This window comes from Lampris incognitus, chromosome 6, assembly GCF_029633865.1.
Source record: "Lampris incognitus isolate fLamInc1 chromosome 6, fLamInc1.hap2, whole genome shotgun sequence".
Taxonomy (NCBI): Eukaryota; Metazoa; Chordata; class Actinopteri; order Lampriformes; family Lampridae; genus Lampris; species Lampris incognitus.
Window position 1 is genome coordinate 1,418,732 of NC_079216.1, and position 20,153 is coordinate 1,438,884.

General features: G+C 46.7%; 1 protein-coding gene across 2 annotated transcripts in view; it reads left to right on the plus strand.

Annotated features, from left to right (window-relative positions):
* The window catches only part of cadps2 (Ca++-dependent secretion activator 2), a 238,848-nt gene that overhangs the window by 101,668 nt on the left and 117,027 nt on the right, over window positions 1-20,153 (plus strand). Inside the window, exons 12-13 of one of the 2 annotated variants that reach the window (XM_056281254.1) lie at window positions 2,579-2,715; window positions 11,357-11,544. In XM_056281254.1, the coding sequence (XP_056137229.1) occupies window positions 2,579-2,715; window positions 11,357-11,544 (325 nt within the window). Of the gene's footprint in view, window positions 1-2,567; window positions 2,716-11,356; window positions 11,545-20,153 lie in introns of both variants that reach the window. The other variant, XM_056281255.1, reaches the window with a different exon arrangement.

Consider the following 20,153-nt stretch of genomic DNA (forward strand, 5'->3'; position numbering starts at 1 on the left):
GTGGGCCGGAGGGGTTGCTGGAGAACGATGAGTCCCCGCACACTACACTGATCTACACCCACTATCCCTCGGGTAAGGGTGGCCTAATGAATGCCTTACCCCGTGGACGCTCTGGCCGTGACTGGTTACGGCGAGTCTGGGATACGAACATCCCAGCCACATGACGAGCAGGTTGCAAGAACGGCGGTTTATTCCGCTCGGCCATCAGAGCGGCCCGTTCATGTGGTGTTTAAGCACACGTGTGTGTGTGTGTGTGTGTGTGTGTGTGTGTGTGTGTGTGTGTGTGTGTGTGTGTGTGTGTGTGTGTGTGTGTAAAATTGTTGGCCAATGCATGTTTTGTCATTGTAAACTTTGACTTGACTTTGTGTGAGTGAATGGGTGAGGAGCCGGGGTCCAGATGGAGGCAGGTAGGCCTGTCTGTCCACATCTTGTCTCCACCCGCCCCGCTCCGCTGAGTGCATCAAATCAAATCTCTCCCAACTCATCTGTCTGCTGCCGCATCAATACGCTGCCATCACACTGCAGCCTCCTCAGCCTGCACGTCACATGGATCTGACTGTTGTCCTGACGATTGCTATGGAGCTGCTATGAGATGAGTGTGTACACACACGTAAGCACACACACACACACACACACACACACACACACACTTACGTGTGTGAGAGATGTTATATCTTGATGTGAAGGACTCACAGTGTCGGAGTCGATTCACTGCTTCAAGGCGCTTGGTGGCAGACAGTCACTTTGATTGCTGCTAGAATTGAACCTGTGACAGTTCAAGATAGTCTTTGTGACCTTTTGTTGGCCTTTAGGTTAGTCCAGCAATACAAGTGGATTTAGGACGAACTTGAACCCCCCAGTTACTCTTGTGGATGAAACGGTCTGTAGGCTGATGCCGGCCTCATGTGTTTCACCTTCATCATCTGTCTCTCATCATCGTCCACACAGTATGCAAGCGTCTACGTAAACACACACACACACACACACACACACATCTATGACACGTGTAATGACATCCAGACAGTCTTACATACAACCCCCTCCAGATAATAGCTGAAAGTTGAACTTGACATGGATCAGCTTTACCGCACTCCTCCCCCGCCTCCCAATCAATATCCCCTCCCCGCCGACCTGATTATCAGCCCTCCTCTCCTTCTCTTTGTCTCCTTTTCTGTAGCGTCGCCTCCGTCATTCTCTTCTCTCCAAATGACATTAAGGACACCCTGCCATGGGAGTTAACAAGTTTACACTGACCTACATGTGGCAGAGAGAAAGAGGCCAGAGCCATGGGGCAGTTCTGACGGCAGGAAGGATGCAAAGAAAGGAGGAGAGAAAGAAAAGAGATGCGTTGATTGTGGAGATTTCACTTCTGCTTCCTTTTTTATATTGACAAAGGCAACAGAAAAGGGTGTGTGTGTGTGTGTGTGTGTGTTGGGGGTAGTGGATAGCTTGCGGGCTTTAGGTTTTGCTGTGTTCACACACAGAAGATGCAGAATAAAAACAAAAATGGCAGCAGCGTTGATAAAAAGCGTCTGTAGTGCTGATGTGAGGCGTGGGCCGCAGGCGGGCTGGCGTGGAGTGAACGCGGCAGCCTCACTGCAAGCCTCGGTCTTTTGTAGGGTCTTGTGTCCCGCTAGCAAAGCTTCCATCCTGAAATGTACTTAAAGAATAAAGGGCAAAGAGGAGTGTTGGCTTCTCATTGTGGGGCTGCTCAGTACCGGCCATTAACAGTCAGACTTCTGAAAAGACTGGAAATGAACTCGGCTCTGCCGGCCTCCCAGTCTCTTCTCAGTCTTCCTCCTTTCTCTGTTTACTCTTCCTCTCTCTCTCACTCTTTTTCTCTCCCTCCCTCTCTCTCTCCGTCCGTGACCCGGCCCCATGGCCTCATTACCGCCGGCTGCTCCGGCTCAGCGCTGTGTGATGATGGTGTCAGGTGTGTGTGTGTGTGTGTGTGTGTACATTGTGTACAGTGTGTATGTGGTAGTATTGTGTGTGTTGTGGCACTCTGGCCTACCAGCTCTTTCATGGTAAAGAAACTGGTATCTGTACATCAAAGCTCTTTGCTACTTTCATGTGTTCTGAATAGCCGAGTCCTGTGGTTTCAGGTGTTCTTGTTGAATCGGCGTGTCGCTCCATGTTGTCATCACGTTGCCTCCATGTCAGGCCTGTTTTTGTCAGTTGCACGTACTTACAGCTGAATGGTTGTGATTTGATTTCACAGAGGATCCGCGGCCAACTGAGGTGGGAACCATTAGTGAAAGCCCTGAGAAGCAACGGTGCCATTGCACTCCTCTGTGTTTTACACTTGCAGTTCACGGCTGGGCTGCGACAGAAGCGTGAACTGCCCCGTCAACACGCGTTATTCCCCCTCCACATCTCCTCATTCTTTGCAAACTTCCGTTAGATGTGGCACGATGGCACAAAGACCAGCAGTTTGATGTACAGCTGAACAATTCTGAGTCCGGTCTGAAAGAAGAGACGCTGCTCAATCTCTCTCTCCGTCTCTGTCCACCATGCTCTAACACTCACTCCTTCTCTCTTCTTCTTTGGTTTGTGTTTTGTTGCTGTTCTGTCTCAGATCTGGATCCATCTCAGAGGCCAGATGTGGAGGAGCTGATCTCTGCAGCGCCATGTCAGTTGGACCACACCGCCTTGTTCACCACGTTACAGAAATACACACTTCAGCACCGCATGAACGATTCCTTCTCATGCCTGGTACGTCACCCCGAGCTGTAGCTTTACCTCTCTGGGATTATCATTTTTAAACTACAAAACAAAATACAGTGAGAATGTCCGTCAGCCACTTATTCTTGATAGAGGCTAATTTTCATGTTGCTACAGTCTGGTTTTTGTCGGGACGTTGAACACTTTCCATTGTGTTTTTTTTTTTTTGAGAAATGAGCCCGCCGGTTTGTGATGATTAAAAAGCGTTCTTCATGTCTGTCTGATGGCATTCAGTCCAAATCCTGATTACAACCAAAGGTGAATTTCAATCCAGTTCATCACAAATATCAAACTTCCCATCAAAGTTTGTGTGAAAGAAATGAACAGCGTCTGACAGACTGTAGACGGAGGCGTCGGGCTGTGGCTGAGAGAGGCAGAATGGTCGCCATGGCAACAGGGATGTAGTCTTAAATCTCTCCTTTTTTTGTTTTATTCTGCTGAAATCTGAGGGGGGATTAAACTCCAAATCTAGAAATAGATGGTTAAATACAGATAGATAAGTCTAAAGGAGGATAAATACACTTATTGGTGGACAGAGATAAATGAAGAGGCAGACTGACAGACAAAAGTGGATGTGGATTGAAAACCACTTGTAGACGTGAGTGGATAATTAGTTGAAAATTGTAGCACAGGTTAGTCAAAGTGGGAGGGAAAGGCGTTTTTTAGAGGAAAAGAAAGGAGGTGTGTTTGCTGTTCATGCTGTCTAACTTGTCTGAGACTCGGAGGGCTCCAGGAGGAGCGCCTCAGGGGCCCTGCAGGATAAACACTCTAATCAATAGTTTCTTAATAGGAACATGACCCTCACAGACCACCGCTGGGCTTCTCAATGGAGGGGGAGGATAATGGACAGGGAGAGGAGGGGCGGCTGGGGGCGTTTCAGGGTTTGAGTGCTAGTTAGTCCAAAGTCTCAGTGCTTGACATACTATTGATATTTATTGTAAATTAGGTGTAATGCATTCAGCTGAACAGACCTGTGTCCATCCAGTACAAACCAGGAAACATTCCCTGTGAACCATCAGTCCATATAAAGACCATCAGTCCATTCATCAGTCCATATGAAGACCGATCTGCTGAAACCCTGAATAGACCGGCTTTGAGCATCCAGCCGTGTGTGCGCACGCGCGCGCGTGTGTGTGTGTGTGTGTGTGTGTGTGTGTGTGAGAGAGAGAGAGAGAGAGAGAGAGAGAGAGAGAGAGAGAGAGAGAGAGAGAGAGAGAGAGAGAGAGAGAGAGAGAGAGAGAGAGAGAGCCGAGATGAGAAGATGTTCACCAAAGTGACATCTGTGTTTCTTTCATTCCCTACCTGCCTCCCTGGGACTTCATTCCCAGGCAGCTCTGCAATTAGACCTCTCCATTCAGCTGCCGCCTGTCTTTTCTCTCTGGGTGCTTTTGTAAATGACAAAGTCTTTGTACTCCAACCTGAGCCCCGCTCACAGCCCACCCTGAACAGGACACGTCCACCGGTAGGGACATCTGCTGACGGGAGACCCCGGGTCACATGGGCACTTTTTTATGTTTTTTTTTCCCACACATGAACAACAAGAATTAGAAGTTAAATTTGAGTTAAGGCCAAGATCATTCTGTCTGTGTGTCTGTGTGTCTGTGTGTGTCTCTCTATCATTCTGTCCGTGTGTCTGTCTATCATTCTGCCCATGTGTCTGTCTGTGTGGCTACCCTGCTCTCTCAGTGATGATTAATGTGAGTTTAAAAAACACATGTTGTTTAAGGTGGTATTTAAGGTGGATTACGGCAGTATTTGGTAGTTTGAACCCCAAAACATCCCCCAAGACAGCCCCAAGACCACCTCAGAACACCTAATACCCATTGTGTTGGGTGTTTTGAGGTGGAATTGGGGTGGTTTCAGGGGATTTGGGGTAGTTAAAGGTGGTATTGGGTAGTTTATGGCAGTATTTGGTGGTTTAGCGTGGCATTGGATGGTTAAAGGTGGTTTAAGGCAGTATTAGATGGTGTTTGGATATTGGGGGTGAGGGTCCTTCTGCAGGACTTGTCCTTTAAGGATCGGGTGGTGATGTGGAAGAAATAGGGTCATGGGATTGACCATTGAAGTGGATGACATTTGCAGATCAATATTTAGTTCTCTAATTCTTCAGCTGCAGCTCTCTTCTGGACAGTTCTCACGGTTCACTGTGACTTTGTGACTCTAGACATTTTATCAGCGTCATGTTTTCTCTATACAACCTGGTCCACTTCCATTATTCATTCATCTTCTTCCAAACCTGTGGCAGCTTCTCCATCATCACGGCTTGTCTGCTGTGTTGAACTCTGATGTGATTGTCAGGTGTCCACAAATACTCTGTGAGCTCAATGAACAGAATGTGTACACACAATTAAAAAGACAAGTTGTTCATCTTTTCATGGTGGTCATTTGGTCAGAAGATGAACAGAAGAATGCTGCACAATATGATTTGAAGTGATTTCGCTGTATCTGATCATCTTCTGTGTGCTCGTTTCAAAGCATTAAAATGTGAATTATTGAATATGTGCTTTATTTTGAAGACCATTGCGTTTGTCCTGGCTGGTGTGGTTTTGTCATAAGACTCATTTTTACAGCTGCTGGTTCTCTACCAAACCCAACCAGGAATTTAGTTACTCCCGTTTGAAGACCAGCTTATGTCCTGACAATGATGAGCTTTTGGTTTGTTTGCTGATGACAGTTTAATATGTTCTAAATAGGATATTAAGACAAAAAAGCAACATTTTGCAGTTTGACCAGAAATAATGTCTTTTTTTTCTTCATATGTCTCTTTCCTCCTTGTGAAGAATACTCAGTTCGTTCAGGTGTCATGGCTGCACTCCCCCCCCCCCTCGCCAGCAGCCAGCAGTGAATAGCAAGTCAAGGTCTTTCTGCTTCCTGTCTCAGAGTGACATGGCGGAGGGTTTTGTCATTTTTCAGAGAGGCATTTGACACGAGCGCTCCGATGCAAATACGTCCACAACTGACAGAGCTAACGAAGCAGTCAGCTTGTTAGCCGCTAATTGAGCGGTCAGCGCCAAGACCGGGGATCGCCATCTGTTTGTCACAGAGGAACATCTTGTCGCTTCACGCCAGTCGATGGGGCTGTCGGCTGCTTCCTTCTCTGTTCAGATATAAATAGCTGCAACACAGAGAGAGAGCAAGCGAGAGAAGAGATAGAGTGAGAGAGAGAGAGCAATGCAAAGTGATTGAGTGAGGAGAAAATAGGGCATTGAGAGAATTGAAGAGGTTGAATTGTCACTGTCAGAGTCCTAGGCCTTTCTGAGACATTTTCTGGTTTTTATTTGAATATTTGGTGGCTTTTGACTTGCTGAAATTCCACTGATTCCATTCCTCATCCATCTTTTTCTGTTTATCAGTCAGATTAAATATTTGGAGACTAATAAACTTTGTGAGGCTCGCTGCCAAGATAATGCTGGCTGACATCAAAGAATTCCGCTCAGATTTGTTGTATTGAATTCCAAAATGAACCTAATCCAATGTGCACAACCAAACTTCTTTGCCTTGAAAAGAGAAAAGAGCATTCAGGTGCAAATCATTGCTAAACTCTAGAGTAGTCACGTTAAAGACCTGGAGTAGAAATAATAGCACAGGAATTACAGACAATGGCTTTTAGAGTGCAGTTATTTTTCAGGGTGGATATCTAATTTTAATTCTGGAAATAAATCCTGAGGCGTGTATGTTCATGGGAAGACAGCATGAAAGCGTGGTGGTTTCTGAGCGTGCTGGAGGTCATGATCTCTGCAGACCTGAGTGGGGAGGGGGCTGTCAGTGGGAGGGGGAGTGACTTGGTAAAGCTGCTAATGTGTTAATATTCTTTCCGTGATGAATCTTAATTAGTGTTAGAAGTTCCACGCCTAATTTAGTGATTACAGGCAGGATGAATAAATTAATGAATCTTCTACCATCTTTCAATTGTTCCACAGCTCCCCTGTCTGCAAAGCCTTTTGTTTTGTACTGAGGGTAATAGATTGTCAGCGGGTTAATGTCAGACGTCTTTATTTAATCTCATGGAGAAGACATGATCTTCGCTGTGTATTTCTCTGCATAAACTGTTCGACCAATCAAATCTGTTGCATTCGTGATGATACCAGAGAGCGCCAGTAGACTGAAGAATAAACCTTTGAGGATTGTTCTAACAGTCAGAAGACTAAGATGTCATTAAAGGGGGGCCAAGCAGCAAAGCTGTTACGTGTTTCTACCTTTTTCTTTTTCTTCTTCTTCTACTTCCTCTTGTGAGGGTATCTAGGGCAGCCCCTAGACCCATATGGTAAAAAGTTATGAAATTTTACAAACTTACTGGGAACAGTCCCATAATTCTTTTCAAAAAGTTTCATGTCTGTGTCTTGAGCACTCTAGCGCCACCAATAGGTCAATGTTGGAGGTACATTTATGCATGTAACCTTTGAACCACATGCCCAATTTTCAAGAATTAGGTACCGTTGGATTTCTTGGCTCAATCCAAGTTCAACACACCCCATAATGTCAATTTCCTCGATATTGTATTTTCTGCCATGTTACAAGTTATGAAAAAGTGTAAAAAAAATTTCGCAGAGCATACATTCTGTCCAATTTTCACCAAATTTGCTACAGGTGATCGTTAGACCAAGCCTCAAAAAAGTTTTATATGGATTTTTGATTTTGGAAACTATTTGACCTTTACCCCAATCAAACTCAGTAGTGAAGCTGGCAAGCAAGAGGTGAGGTCGTATATCTCAGCAACTGTTTGATGTATTGACAACAAATTTGGTATATGGGCTCAAGACACCTTCCTGAGGTTGTGAAAAAAAATACTTCATTTCACCACTGGGAGCACTGTAATCAGCTACTACTACTACTTTTGGCTGCTCCCGTTAGGGGGCGCCACAGCGGATCATCTGTTTCCATCTCTTCCTGTCCTCTGCACCTGCCTCTGTCATACCAGCCACCTGCATGTCCTCCCTCACCACATCCATAAACCTCCTCTTTGGCCTTCCTCTTCTCCTCTTCCCTGGCAGCTCCATATTCAGCATCCTTCTCCCAATATACCCAGCATCTCTCCTCCACACATGTCCAAACCATCTCAATCTTGTCTCTCTTGCTTTGTCTCCAAACCGTCCAACCTGAGCTGTCCCTCTAAAATACTCGTTCCTAATTCTGTCCTTCTTCATCACTCCCAATGAAAATCTTATCTACTTCATCTCTGCCGCCTCCAGCTCCACCTCCTGTCTTTTCATCAGTGCCACTGTCTCCAAACCATACAACATAGCTGGTCTCACAACCGTCTTGTAAACCTTCCCTTTAACTCTTGCTGATACCCTTCTGTCACACATCACTCCTGACACTCTTCTCCACCCTGCCTGCACTCTCTTCTTCACCTCTCTTCTGCACTCCCCGTTACTTTGGACAGTTGACCCCAAGTATTGAAACTCATATGCCTTCATCACCTCTTCTCCTTGCATCCTCACCATTCCACCGTCCTCCCTCTCATTCATGCATAGGTATTCTGTCTTGCTCCTACTAACTTTCATTCCTCTTCTCTCCAGTGCATACCTCCACCTCTCCAGGCTCTCCTCAACCTGCTCCCTACTCTCACTACAGATCACAATGCCATCCGTGAAAATCATAGTCCAGGGAGACTCCTGCCTGATCTCGTCCATCAACCTGTCCATCACCATTGCAAACAAGAAAGGGCTCAGAGCCGATCCTTGATGTAATCCCACCTCCACCTTGAACCCATCTGTCATTCCAACCGTACACCTCACCACTGTCACACTTCCCTCATACATATCCTGCACCACTCCTACATACTTCTCTGCAACTCCTGACTTCCTCATACAATACCACACCTCCTCTCTCGGCACCCTGTCGTATGCTTTCTCTAAATCTACAAAGACACAATGTAACTCCTTCTGGCCTTCTCTATACTTCTCCATCAACATTCTCAAAGCAAACATCACATCTGTCGTGCTCTTTCATAGCATGAAACCATACTGCTGCTCGCTGATCATCACCTCTCCTCTTAACCTAGCTTCTATTACTCTTTCCCATATCTTCATGCTGTGTCTGATCACCACCTCTCCTCTTAACCTAGCTTCTACTACTCTTTCTCATATCTTCATGCTGTGGCTGATCACCACCTCTCCTCTTAACCTAGCTTCTACTACTCTTTCCCATAGCTTCATGCTGTGGCTGATCATCACCTCTCCTCTTAACCTAGCTTCTACTACTCTTTCCCATATCTTCATGCTGTGGCTGATCATCACCTCTCCTCTTAACCTAGCTTCTACTACTCTTTCCCATATCTTCATGCTGTGGCTGATCAACGTTATACCTCTGTAGTTGCTACAGTTCTTCACATCACCCTTGTTCTTGAACATCGGTACCAGTATGCTTCTTCTCCACTCCTCAGGCATCCTCTCACTTTGATGGCTTTCAATGGCTTCATCAGTGTATGAATGTATGTGAATGGGTGAATGTGAGTCATACGTTGTAAAAATGCGCTTTAAGTGGTCGCTATACCAGAAAAACTCTATAAAATGCAGTCCATTTACCATTCCAATATTGTGTTAAAGAATCTAGTTAAAAATTCCACTGCCATCTCTCCTAAACCATCTCCATGCCGCCACAGGTATGTCATCTGGACCAACCACCTTTCCACTCTTCATCCTCTTCATAGCTGCCCTCACTTCCTCCTTGCTAATCTACGTCACTTCCAGATTCACTATCCCCATATCATCCAACCTTCTCTCTCTCTCATTTTTTTCATTCATCAGCATCTCAAAGTACTCCTTCCACCTTTCAACACACTCTCCTCGCTTGTTAGCACCATCTCTATCCTTCATCACCCTAACCTGCTGCACATCCTTCCCAGCTCGGTCCCTCTGTCTAGCCAATCGGTACAAGTCATTTTCTCCTTCCTTAGTGTCTAACCTGTCATACAACTCACCATACGCCTTTTGCTTTGCCTTCGCCACCTCTCTTAGCTTTACGCTGCATCTCCTTGTACTCCTGTCTACTTTCTTCATCTCTCTGACTATCCCACTTCTTCTTTGCCACCCTCTTCTTCTGTATACTTTGCTGTACTTCCTCACTCCACCACCAAGTCTCCTTGTCTTCCTTCCTCTGTCCTGATGACACACCCGGTACCTGCCTAGCTGTCTCCCTCACTATTTCTGCAGTGGTTGCCCAGCCATCCGCAAACTCTTCACTACAACCCAGGGCCTGTCTTACCTCCTCCCTGAACTCCACACAACAGTCTTCCTTCTTCAACTTCCACCATTTGATCCTTTGTGCTGCCTTCCCTCTCTTCCTCTTCTTGGTCTCCAAAGTCATCCTACAGACTACCATGTGATGCTGCCTAGCTACGTTTTCCCCTGTCACCGTCTTGCAGTCTCCAATTCCTTTCATATCTTGCCTCCTATATAAGATATAGTCCACCTGTGTGCACTTTCCTCGCCTATTGTACGTCACCCTGTGTTCCTCCCTCTTCTTGAAATATGTATTCACCACAGCCATTCCCATCCTTTTCACAAAATCAAGTATCTTGGGGTCTTGTTCACAAGTGAGAGTAGGATGAAGTGGGAGATTAACAGGCGGATTGGTGCAGCATCAGCACTAATGTGGACGTTGTACTGGACCGTTGTGGTGAAGAGGGGAGCTGAGCCGGAAGGCAAAGTTCTCAATTTACCAGTCAATCTTCGTTCAAACCCTCACCTATGGTCTTGAGCTTTGGGTAGTGACCGAAGGGGTGAGATCTCGGATACAAGCAGCTGACATGAGTTTCCTTCGTAGGGTGTCTGGGCTAAGCCTTAGAGATAGGGTGAGGAGCTCGGACATCCAGAGGGAGCTCAAAGTAGAGCCCACTGCTCCTTCACATCGAAAGGTGGTTCGGGCATCTGATTAGGATGCCTTCGGCACACCTTCCTTTGGAGATTTTTTGGGCACGGCCAACTAACTGGCAGGAGGCCCCGGGGTAGACCCAGAACTTGCTGAAGGGACTCCATGTCCAATCTGGCCAGGGAACACCTTGGGAACCCCCAGGAGGAGCTGGAGGGCGTTGCAGGGGGAGAGGGACATCTGGGGTGCCCTACTTAGCTTGCTGCCACCACAACCCGACCCCGGAGAAGCGGCTGATGATGAGATGAGATGAGATATAACATACAGATAATCCATTGCCAATAATCTGAAGGGATAAACAAATCCACACATCAAGCCCAGTTAACAAATCTCCATATACGTACATCAGATTATTTGTTACATGTTCGAAGAGAAGTAGGAGGAAGTGTACACCTATTTTTTCCTACCCATTCTCACCTACTCTTATGTTAATTTAGCGACTATACATTACAAAAAGGAAAAGAAAAAAGATATATAGTATATATATATATATGTAACAAAAAAGATATCTGACAAAAAAGATATATTTAACAACCCAGCTATTCACTCAGTTAAAGTTGAATCAGTTCATGTGGACACAACATGAATCAGTTCATATTGTGTCCACATGAACTGATTCAACTTTGTGTGTACCAAATAGAATTATACTTCCTTTTTTTCCCCAAGGAAATTGGTTTATATTACATTCAACAGTGGACAGACCATGTTCCCATCCCTCGCAGTGGTGTTTTCAGGGTGTTGCTTCTTGGTATGTCCACAGGGCTGGTTCAGTCCTGGTCAGGTTTTCGTCCTGGATGAATACTGCGCTCGCTACGGTGTGAGGGGCTGTCACCGCCATCTTAGTTATCTGAATGACCTGATTGAGTATGCTGAAAACAACTCGCTGGTTGATCCCACGCTCCTCCACTACAGCTACGCCTTCTGCGCCTCCCACGTCCATGGAAACAGGTATGATATTCCACACCTCCTCCTCTATCACCCGTGCTTCTGTCTGTGGGTTCATTTTTACTTAGATTTGTGTTTGCCCTGTTAGTACCGATGTCCCGATATCACCTTTTCACTGTTTATACCAGCTACACATTTTCTAGTACTGATCAGATCCATTACTTTAGCTGGACAATAGAGAGTTAAACCATTCGTTTGGGGTGTCACTGGGCAAAATAATTGAGATAGAATCCATGTTTTCCATGATTAAAGAAGTACAGACTCCGTTGTGCCAAAAATGCATTAAATCAAGTCATTTTGCTTTTATTTACAATGTGTTACTCATGACTTCTGGTATCAAATTTTAGTCTGGGTAACATCTCAAATACCCATCATCCATTTTATCCTGGATCAGCCAGATATCTAGTACCAGTATCTGGACTGGTGCATGCCTACATATTAGGTTATCCTTCCAACACTTCACATCATTAAAAGTAAAAAAATCGTGGGGGTGGCCGGGTAGCGTAGCGCTCTATTCCATTGCCTACCAACATGGGGATCACTGGTTCGAATCCCCATGTTGCCTCCGGCTTGGTTGGACATCCCTACAGACACAATTGGCCGTGTCTGTGGGTGGGAACCCGGATACAGGTATGTGTCCGGGTCACCGCACTAGCGCCTCCTCTGGTTGGTTGGGGCGCCTGTTCGGGGGGGAGGGGGAACTGGGGGGAAAAGTGTGATCCTCCCACGTGCTACAGCCCCCTGGTGAAACTCCTCACTGTCAGGTGAAAAGAAACAGCTGTATGTATGGGTGGAGGCATGTGATAGTCTGCAGCCCTCCCCGGATCAGCAGAGGGGTGGAGCAGCAGAGGGGGTGGAGCAGCAACCAGGACAGCTAGGAAGAGTGGGGTAATTGGCCGGGGACCAACTCCAGTTCGTCTTGCCATGCCTTGCTCAGGGGCACAGACAGGAGTACTAACCCTAACACGCATGTCTTTTTTTTTCTTCATTTTTTTATAGTTATATTTTTTATTAAGTTTTAAAGGGTCGGCGGTAGTGTAGCGGTCTAAGCGTCGGCTTTGTGTTGATGCAGTTGCCCACTGGGGACTGGGGTTCGTGCCTCGGTCTCGTCAGATCCGACTATGGCCGGACTCGATAAAGCAGCAATAATTGGCGGCGCTGTCTTCGGGAGGGGGGCGGAGTCGGCTTGTGTTCGTCACATGAATGCGTCTCTGGGTGTGTGGGGAAAAAGCAGTGGTTCGGCCTCGATTCGCCTTGTCACGAAAGTGGGGAGGCATGTCCTCCAGACTGCCAGCCGAAGAGATGCATTTGCTGAATGCATGCAGTACAAGGGTGGGTGTTCGAATTAAAATAGGGAGCGATCGGCCACTAAATTGGGAGAAAAGGGGAAAAATCAGAAATCAATTTAAAAAAAAAAGTTTTAAAAAAGAGTGAAGAAGGTTTTTGTCTAGCAGTTCTTTAACAGATGACCACCATAGAACAATTTTTCTACAACAGGACTGTCATGGACGTCTGAGTCCATATCTGCAGCTTCATTTTGAACACCTGTAGTCTGTGTGTTACATTTACCCCAAATCGCTTCATCATAATTTTTATGGTAACTGGGGCACGAGCCAGTTGTCTCAGTATATAAGTGGGGAAGTATTTAGCTGTTGTACTCATCATTCCTGCTGTCCCGGCCAGTTTATAACAACATAAGGTATTTGTGGCATCCAACACAGACATGTGTCATGTTGGACACCCGCAGTGTATTCATCCTACATCAACCCTGTCTACTGTATAGCGTGTTGTAATGACATCTGTTGTTCTACATGACAGCACCCTGAGGTATCCTCCATTATTTGCAGTAACTGTCATGTGTGAATGGAATGAAACAGGTTTTGTTTTCATTTATATTTACATCAAAATATCAAACAAAGTGAAGGTCCAAGGCTCTCCACACTGTACAGTACCAAGACGAGGAGAATCCATTCATATAGATTGATCGGTTCAGACCATTAAATCCGTTAGGGCGGCATGGTGGCCCAGTGGTTAGCACTATCGCCTCACAGCAAGAAGGTCCTGGGTTCGAACCCCAGGCCGTCCCAGGTCCTTTCTGTGTGGACTTTGCATGTTCTCCCTGTGTCTGCGTGGGTTTCCTCCCACCATCACAAAGACATGCATGTTAGGGTTAATACTCCTGTCTGTGCCCCTGAGCAAGGCATGGCAAGAAGAACTGGAGTTGGTCCCCGGGCACTGCACAATGGCTGCCCATTGCTCCAAGCTACACAGCTAGGATGGGTTAAATGCAGAGCATGATTGCCCTACAGGGCTCAATAGAGTATCTCAAAATCAGATTGTGCTCATTGTACAGCAGTTCAGAGTAGCAGAGCTTCTACTTTGAGTCTTTAACAGGTAATAGAAGGTTTTTTAACTCAATCTGGAAGGGTTAAATAGCACTTTATGATCTACTAATTGGAAATCTGCACTGAAATCTATAAATGAAATAAATATATCTATAAATAAACTTATAGATGATGTAACAAAAGATGTGTTATTGCCATGTTCTAACCGTTGAGCCATCATCTCAGTAAGAGGCTGTGAAGTGTTCTTCATGGTGGTGTGCTGATAAGCAGACATTAAATTATTAGCATCCGCATGAAACCAAATCTGTTAGTCCAGTACCTTAATGAGTCTGGGAGGAGGTTTTCTCGGATGAGAAGGTCTGTTTTGTTTCTTTTGGGACAGGACATAACGTTACTTTTCTACATTTCTTAACAGCCCCGGCTTAAAGGTACCCAGTGTAGTTCTCCTCATCAACACAATGTTTTGTTTGCATTCAAAAGTTGAACACATTGTGTGTGTCCTTGAAGCCTCATAGATATGTTCCACACAGCCAGTTCGAATCCCCGTGTTACCTCTGGCTTGGTCGGGCATCTCTACAGACACAATTGGCTGTGTCTGCGAGTGGGAAGCCGGATGTGGGTGTGTGTCCTGGTCGCTGCACTAGCGCCTCCTCTGGTCAGTCGGGGCATCTGTTCAGGGGGGGGAATAGCGTGATCCTCCCACATGCTACATCCCCCTGGTGAAACTCCTCACTGTCAGGTGAAAAGAAGCGGCTGGTGACTCCACATGTATTGGAGGAGACATGTGGTAATCTGCAGCCTTCCCCGGATCAGCAGAGGGGGTGGAGCAGCGACCGGGACGGCTCGGAAGAGTGGGGTAATTGGCAATTGGGGAGAAAAGGGGGGGGGATCCAACTAACTAAATAAATATATGTGTGTGTGTGTGTGTGTGTGTGTGTGTGTGTGTGTGTGTGTGTATCATATATATATATATATATATATATATATATATATATCGACAGTTGGCCCATCCCCCCACCTTGTAATTGGACACAGCACATACAGCATAGGCAACCGGTATAAATAATAACGTTTGCTGTAACCATGTAGGCAGCTGATGAGTGCACTGAGCATGAAACAGGTTTGTTCTGCCATTTAACAACTTTGAGCTATAAAATATATATAATCTATTGAGTCAAGTAAACAAATAAAAAAAAATATATATATATATATATATATGTGTGTGTGTGTGTGTGTGTGTTCCATACACTGGCTACCTCATAAGTCATTTGCAAAAGCTTATTTTGTCACATTTTGAAAGTGGCATTATTTATGACTGGCAGTGTTCTTCTCTCTTCTTTGTGTTGCGGGATTGTCATGTTACATTGGCACGCCGCTGCCACCAACTGTTGAGTTGAGTGTAACCAAGTGAAAGGAGCATAAAGCCTTGTTCACCTTTCGTCTGACTGACATCATCAAGTCTTTGAGGAAAATACATATTTTCTTGGTTGGCTATCAGGCAATTTGTCATTTGGCTACCAACAAAATGTTTTCAGCCCAGTAACTATGATATCCATCCATCCATTATCTAAACCGCTTATCCTGCTCTCGGGGTCATGGGGATGCTGGAGCCTATCCCAGCAGTCATTGGCTGGCAGGCGGGGAGACACCCTGGACAGGCTGCCAGTCCATCACAGGGCCCACACACACACACACACACGCACACACACACACACACATTCACACCATATAGTGTCAGCACGCCGAAGCAATTTTACAAAATGATCCATCAGCCAGCATACACAATCACACCAATCAGCCAAGACACTAAAACCACCTGCCTAGTATTGTGTAGGTCCCCCTCATGCTGCCAAAACAACTTTGACCATCAAGGCATGGACTCCACAAGACCTCTGAAGGTGTCCTCTGGTATCTGGTACTGAGGCATTAGCAGCAGATCCTGTAAGTCCTGTAAGGTGCAAGGTGGGACCTCCATGTATCGGACTTATTTTTCCAGCACATCCCACAGATGCTCAATCAAATTGAGATCTGAGGAATTTGGAGGCCAAGGCAACACCTCATTGTCATGTTCTTCAAACCATTCCTGAACAGTGTGGCAGGGATCATTATCCTACCGAAAGAGGCCACTGCCATCAGTGAATGCTGTTGACATGAAGGGATGTACCTGGTCTGCAACGATGTTTAGGTAGGTGGTACGTGTCAAAGTAACATCCACACGAATGCCAGGACCCAAGGATTCCCAGCACAACATGTCCAGAGCATCATACGGCCTCCACCAGCTTGCCTTCTTCCCATAGTGCATCTTGGTACCATCTCTTACCCAGATGAACGACGCACCCGCCTGTCTACATGAATGAAAAGAAAACGTGATTCATCAGTCCAGGCCACCTTCTTCCATTGCTCCATGGTCCAGTTGTAACGCTCACGGGCCCATTGTAGGTGCTTTCAGCAGTGGACAGGGGTCATCATGGCACTCTGACTGGTCTACGACTACACAGCAAGCTGTGATGCACTGTGTTCTGACACCTGTCTGTCACAGCAGCATTCAACTACAGAAGTTTGAGCTACAGTAGCTCTTCTGTGGGTTGTAACAAGATAATCAACGTTATTGACGTACCTGTTAGTGGTTTCAATGTTACTGATGTACCTAATAATAATAAATCAATCTTATATAGCGCTTTTCAAGTACTCAAAGTCGCTTTACAATAAATGGAGTGAAACAAGATGACAGATGAAGATAACACAGACATACAGGGGTGGATGGGAAGGGGGGCTACGAGAGGGGGAAGCGGCAGCCACAGACGACGCCAGCAGTACTCTCCGACTTGGACAGCTATAGAGGGAAAGAAAAACAAACATCAAAAATCACATAAGTCACAGATGCAGGTCAAGCGCTCAGTCACCAGCCTGCCCCAGACCAGGGGTGTATGAGCGGACGGGCGGGCAAGAGAAGGCAATGGAGAAAAGATGTGTCTTGAGATGGGATTGGAAGAGTGAGAGGGATTCTGAGTCTCTAATGATTTGGGGAAGTGAGTTCCAGAGCCTGGGAGCTGCTCTGGAGAAGGCTTGGTCACCAAAGCCGCGGAGGTTGGACCTGGGGGTAGAGAGAAGGGAGGCTGAGGTGGATCTGAGGTACCGAGAGGGTTGGTAGGGGGAGAGGAGACCGGTGAGGTATGGGGGAGCCAATTTGTGAAGGGTTTTATAAGCAAGAACCAGGAGTTTGTAATTGATCCGGTGGGAGATGGGTAGCCAGTGGAGGTCTTTTAGGACTGGGGTGATGTGGTGCCAGGATTTGGTGAAAGTTAAAATTCGGGCGGATGCATTCTGGACCAATTGGAGTCTCTTGATAGAGCTAGCACTGATGCCATAGAGGAGTGAGTTGCAGTAATCAAGGCGGGAGGAGATGAAGGAATGGATCAGTATCTCAGCAGCAGGGCGTGTGAGAGAGGATCTTATTTTTGCAATGTTGCGAAGGTGGTAGAAGGAGGATTTGACCATTTGGCGGATATGTGGCTCAAGGGAGAGGGTGGGATCAAGGATCACACCAAGGTTGCGTGCCTGGGGGGAAGGGGAGACAGTAGTGCCATCGATGGTGAGTGCAAGGTTGTTGATTTGGCTGAGAGTGGACTTTGAGCCAATGAAGAGGAGTTCAGTTTTGTCACTGTTGAGTTTGAGAAGGTTTTGCTGCATTCAGACGTTAACTGCAGACAGACAGGAGTCGATGTGAGAGAGGGGTGGATTGTGAGGGGATTTGGTGCTGAGGTACGTATATCTGGGTGTCATCAGCATAACAGTGGAACTCCAAGTTGAAATGGCGGAGAATCTTGATCAAGAGGGAGGATGTAGATGATGAAAAGGAGTGGGCCGAATACACAACCTTGGGGAACACCTTGTGTAACTGTGGCTGGAACAGAGGAGTGGTTGTGAAGTGAGATGAAGTGTGACCTGTTGGAGAGGTAAGACTGGAGCCAGCTGATTACGGTGCCTTCAATACCGACATCTTTCAATCTGGTGAGCAGGATGTTTTGGCTCACAGTATCGAAGGCTGTACTCAGGTCGACGAGGATGAGGATGAGGGCTCCAGTATCAGCAGAGATGAGGAGGTCATTAAGTACTTTAAGGAGTGTAGTTTCAGTGTTGTGGAGTGGGCGAAAACCAGACTGGAGGGGTTCAAGTAGGTTGTTGGAGTGTAGGTAGGTTTGGAGTTGTGTGGCGACAATGCGTTCCAGGGTTTTAGAGAGGAAGGGGAGATTGGAAATTGGCCGGTAGTGGTTGAGGCAGGATGGGACCAGGTTTCTTGAGAATTGGGGTGACAGCTGCAGTTTTGTCGGAAGAGGGGACAATTCCATGGGACACTGAGGAATTGAAAAGTTTGGTGAGGTAGGGGCATAGGGCAGGGAGGCATTTCTTCAGTAGGTGGGTGGGGAGGGGATCAAGGGAGCAGGTTGTGGATTTTGATGAGCTGATGAGTTCAGAGATAGTGGTAGGGGCAACTGGAACAAACCGGGAGAGGCGGCGATCAGGGGGAGGGGTATGGAGGTCAAGAGGGATGAGGAGAAGAGGGGCCGGAGTAGGTGCTGCTGAGTCAGACGCAGGGGACAGTGATTTGTTGATAGCAGCGATTTTGTCTGCAAAAAATTGGAGAAATGAGTTGCATTGTTCAGCAGTAGAGTTGGAGAGGGCATCGGCACGGGGCTTGAGGAGGTTGTTTACAGTGGCGAAGAGGGTGCCGGGGTTGTGGTTGGAATCATTAATGATGGTGGAAAAATAGGCAGACTTGGCGGCGGTGAGGGCCTCTTTGTAGGCAGAGAGGTGGAGGTTATGGGCCTCTTGATGTACAGTGAGAGATGTTTTCTTGGCAAGTCGTTCCAGTTGGCGGGCAGTCTTCATTGTGTGGAGCTCAGGTGTGAACCAGGGTGCAGAGGTGTTGAAAGAGACTGTTTTTGTTTTGAGAGGGGCCAGTGTGTTGAGGGAGGCAGACAGGGTGGAGTTTAGGTGATTGGTGAGATCATCAGGTAAGGTAGAGGCTGGTTCCAGGGGGAGAGCAGAGGAGAGCAGATCGGAGAGTTGGAGGGACTCAATAGATTTAGTATTGTGGAATGTTATTTCTCTGAGGAGGTGTGGCCGAGGAGTTGGGGATGGAATAGTGAACTGGATGAGATTATGGTCTGACAGAGGAAATGGGGATGGATGGATGTTGTGTATCGGTAGATTTACAGAGCAGACCAGGTCAAGGATATGGCCTTTGACATGGGTGGGGAAAGTGACGTGCTGGGTGAGGTTGAAATTGTCCAATAGAGTGATGAATTCTGATGCAAACTTACAGGTGGGTAAATCAATGTGGATGTTAAAATCACCAAGCAGTAGTAAGTGTGAGGAGAGAGATGAGGCTATTGTAAGGAGTTCAGAGAGGTCAGACAGGAAAGATGGATTTGGTGTGGGTGGCCAGTAGATGAGAATGACAGCCATTGAGCAGGTTTTAAAAGCGAGGAATTCAAATGATGAGACTGTGGGGAGTGAAAGCTCAGTGGTCCTGAAGTTCTGATTGAATAAGGCAGCAAGACCACCTCCACGACGGGAGGGACCATGTAGCCAAAACCAGGGGGATGCTTCGTTGAGGGAGAAAAAGTCGCCAGGTTGTTGCCAGGTTTCAGTGAGCAGGAGAAAGTCAAATGAATTATCAGTGATTGTTTCATGTAGGATAAGGGCTTTGTTATTTAGTGATGGGTATTAAGGAGGGCAAGGTTGATGGAATGAGAGGGCAACGTAGTGGGGGCATGCTGGAGAGGTCTGAGGTTGTCTAGGTTAGTAGTGCGGGGGGATGCAGCGGAGGGGGGGGCGGTGGGAGCATACGGTTTGGATGTGGGATATCGTATCGGGGTTAGTGGAAGGATGTAGATGACTGGAGTGTCTGGGGCCGCGATGAAGATAACAGCGGCAGCGGAGGAGGCCGGCAGACAGAGCAAAGGTGCGTCCAACAGAGGATAGCCGGTAGTTTTTGTTGAGGGACAAGAGTTAATCAGGAGAGCAGTGTAAGGGAGGAGGAGGGAAACTAATCAGGGGAGAAAATAAAAAGGGAGACCAGGGTATTCTATGTAGTCGTAATAAGGGGGGTAACGTAAGTAAAATCAGAAGAGGGCAGCAGAGTGTTGGTTCCATGAGACGGGTGGGTTAATAACGCTGGAAACGTAGGAGGGATAGCGCAGAGCACGGATGGGATGAGGCTAGCTACTCACCATATGAAGGGGAGTGCCGCCAGGGATGGTG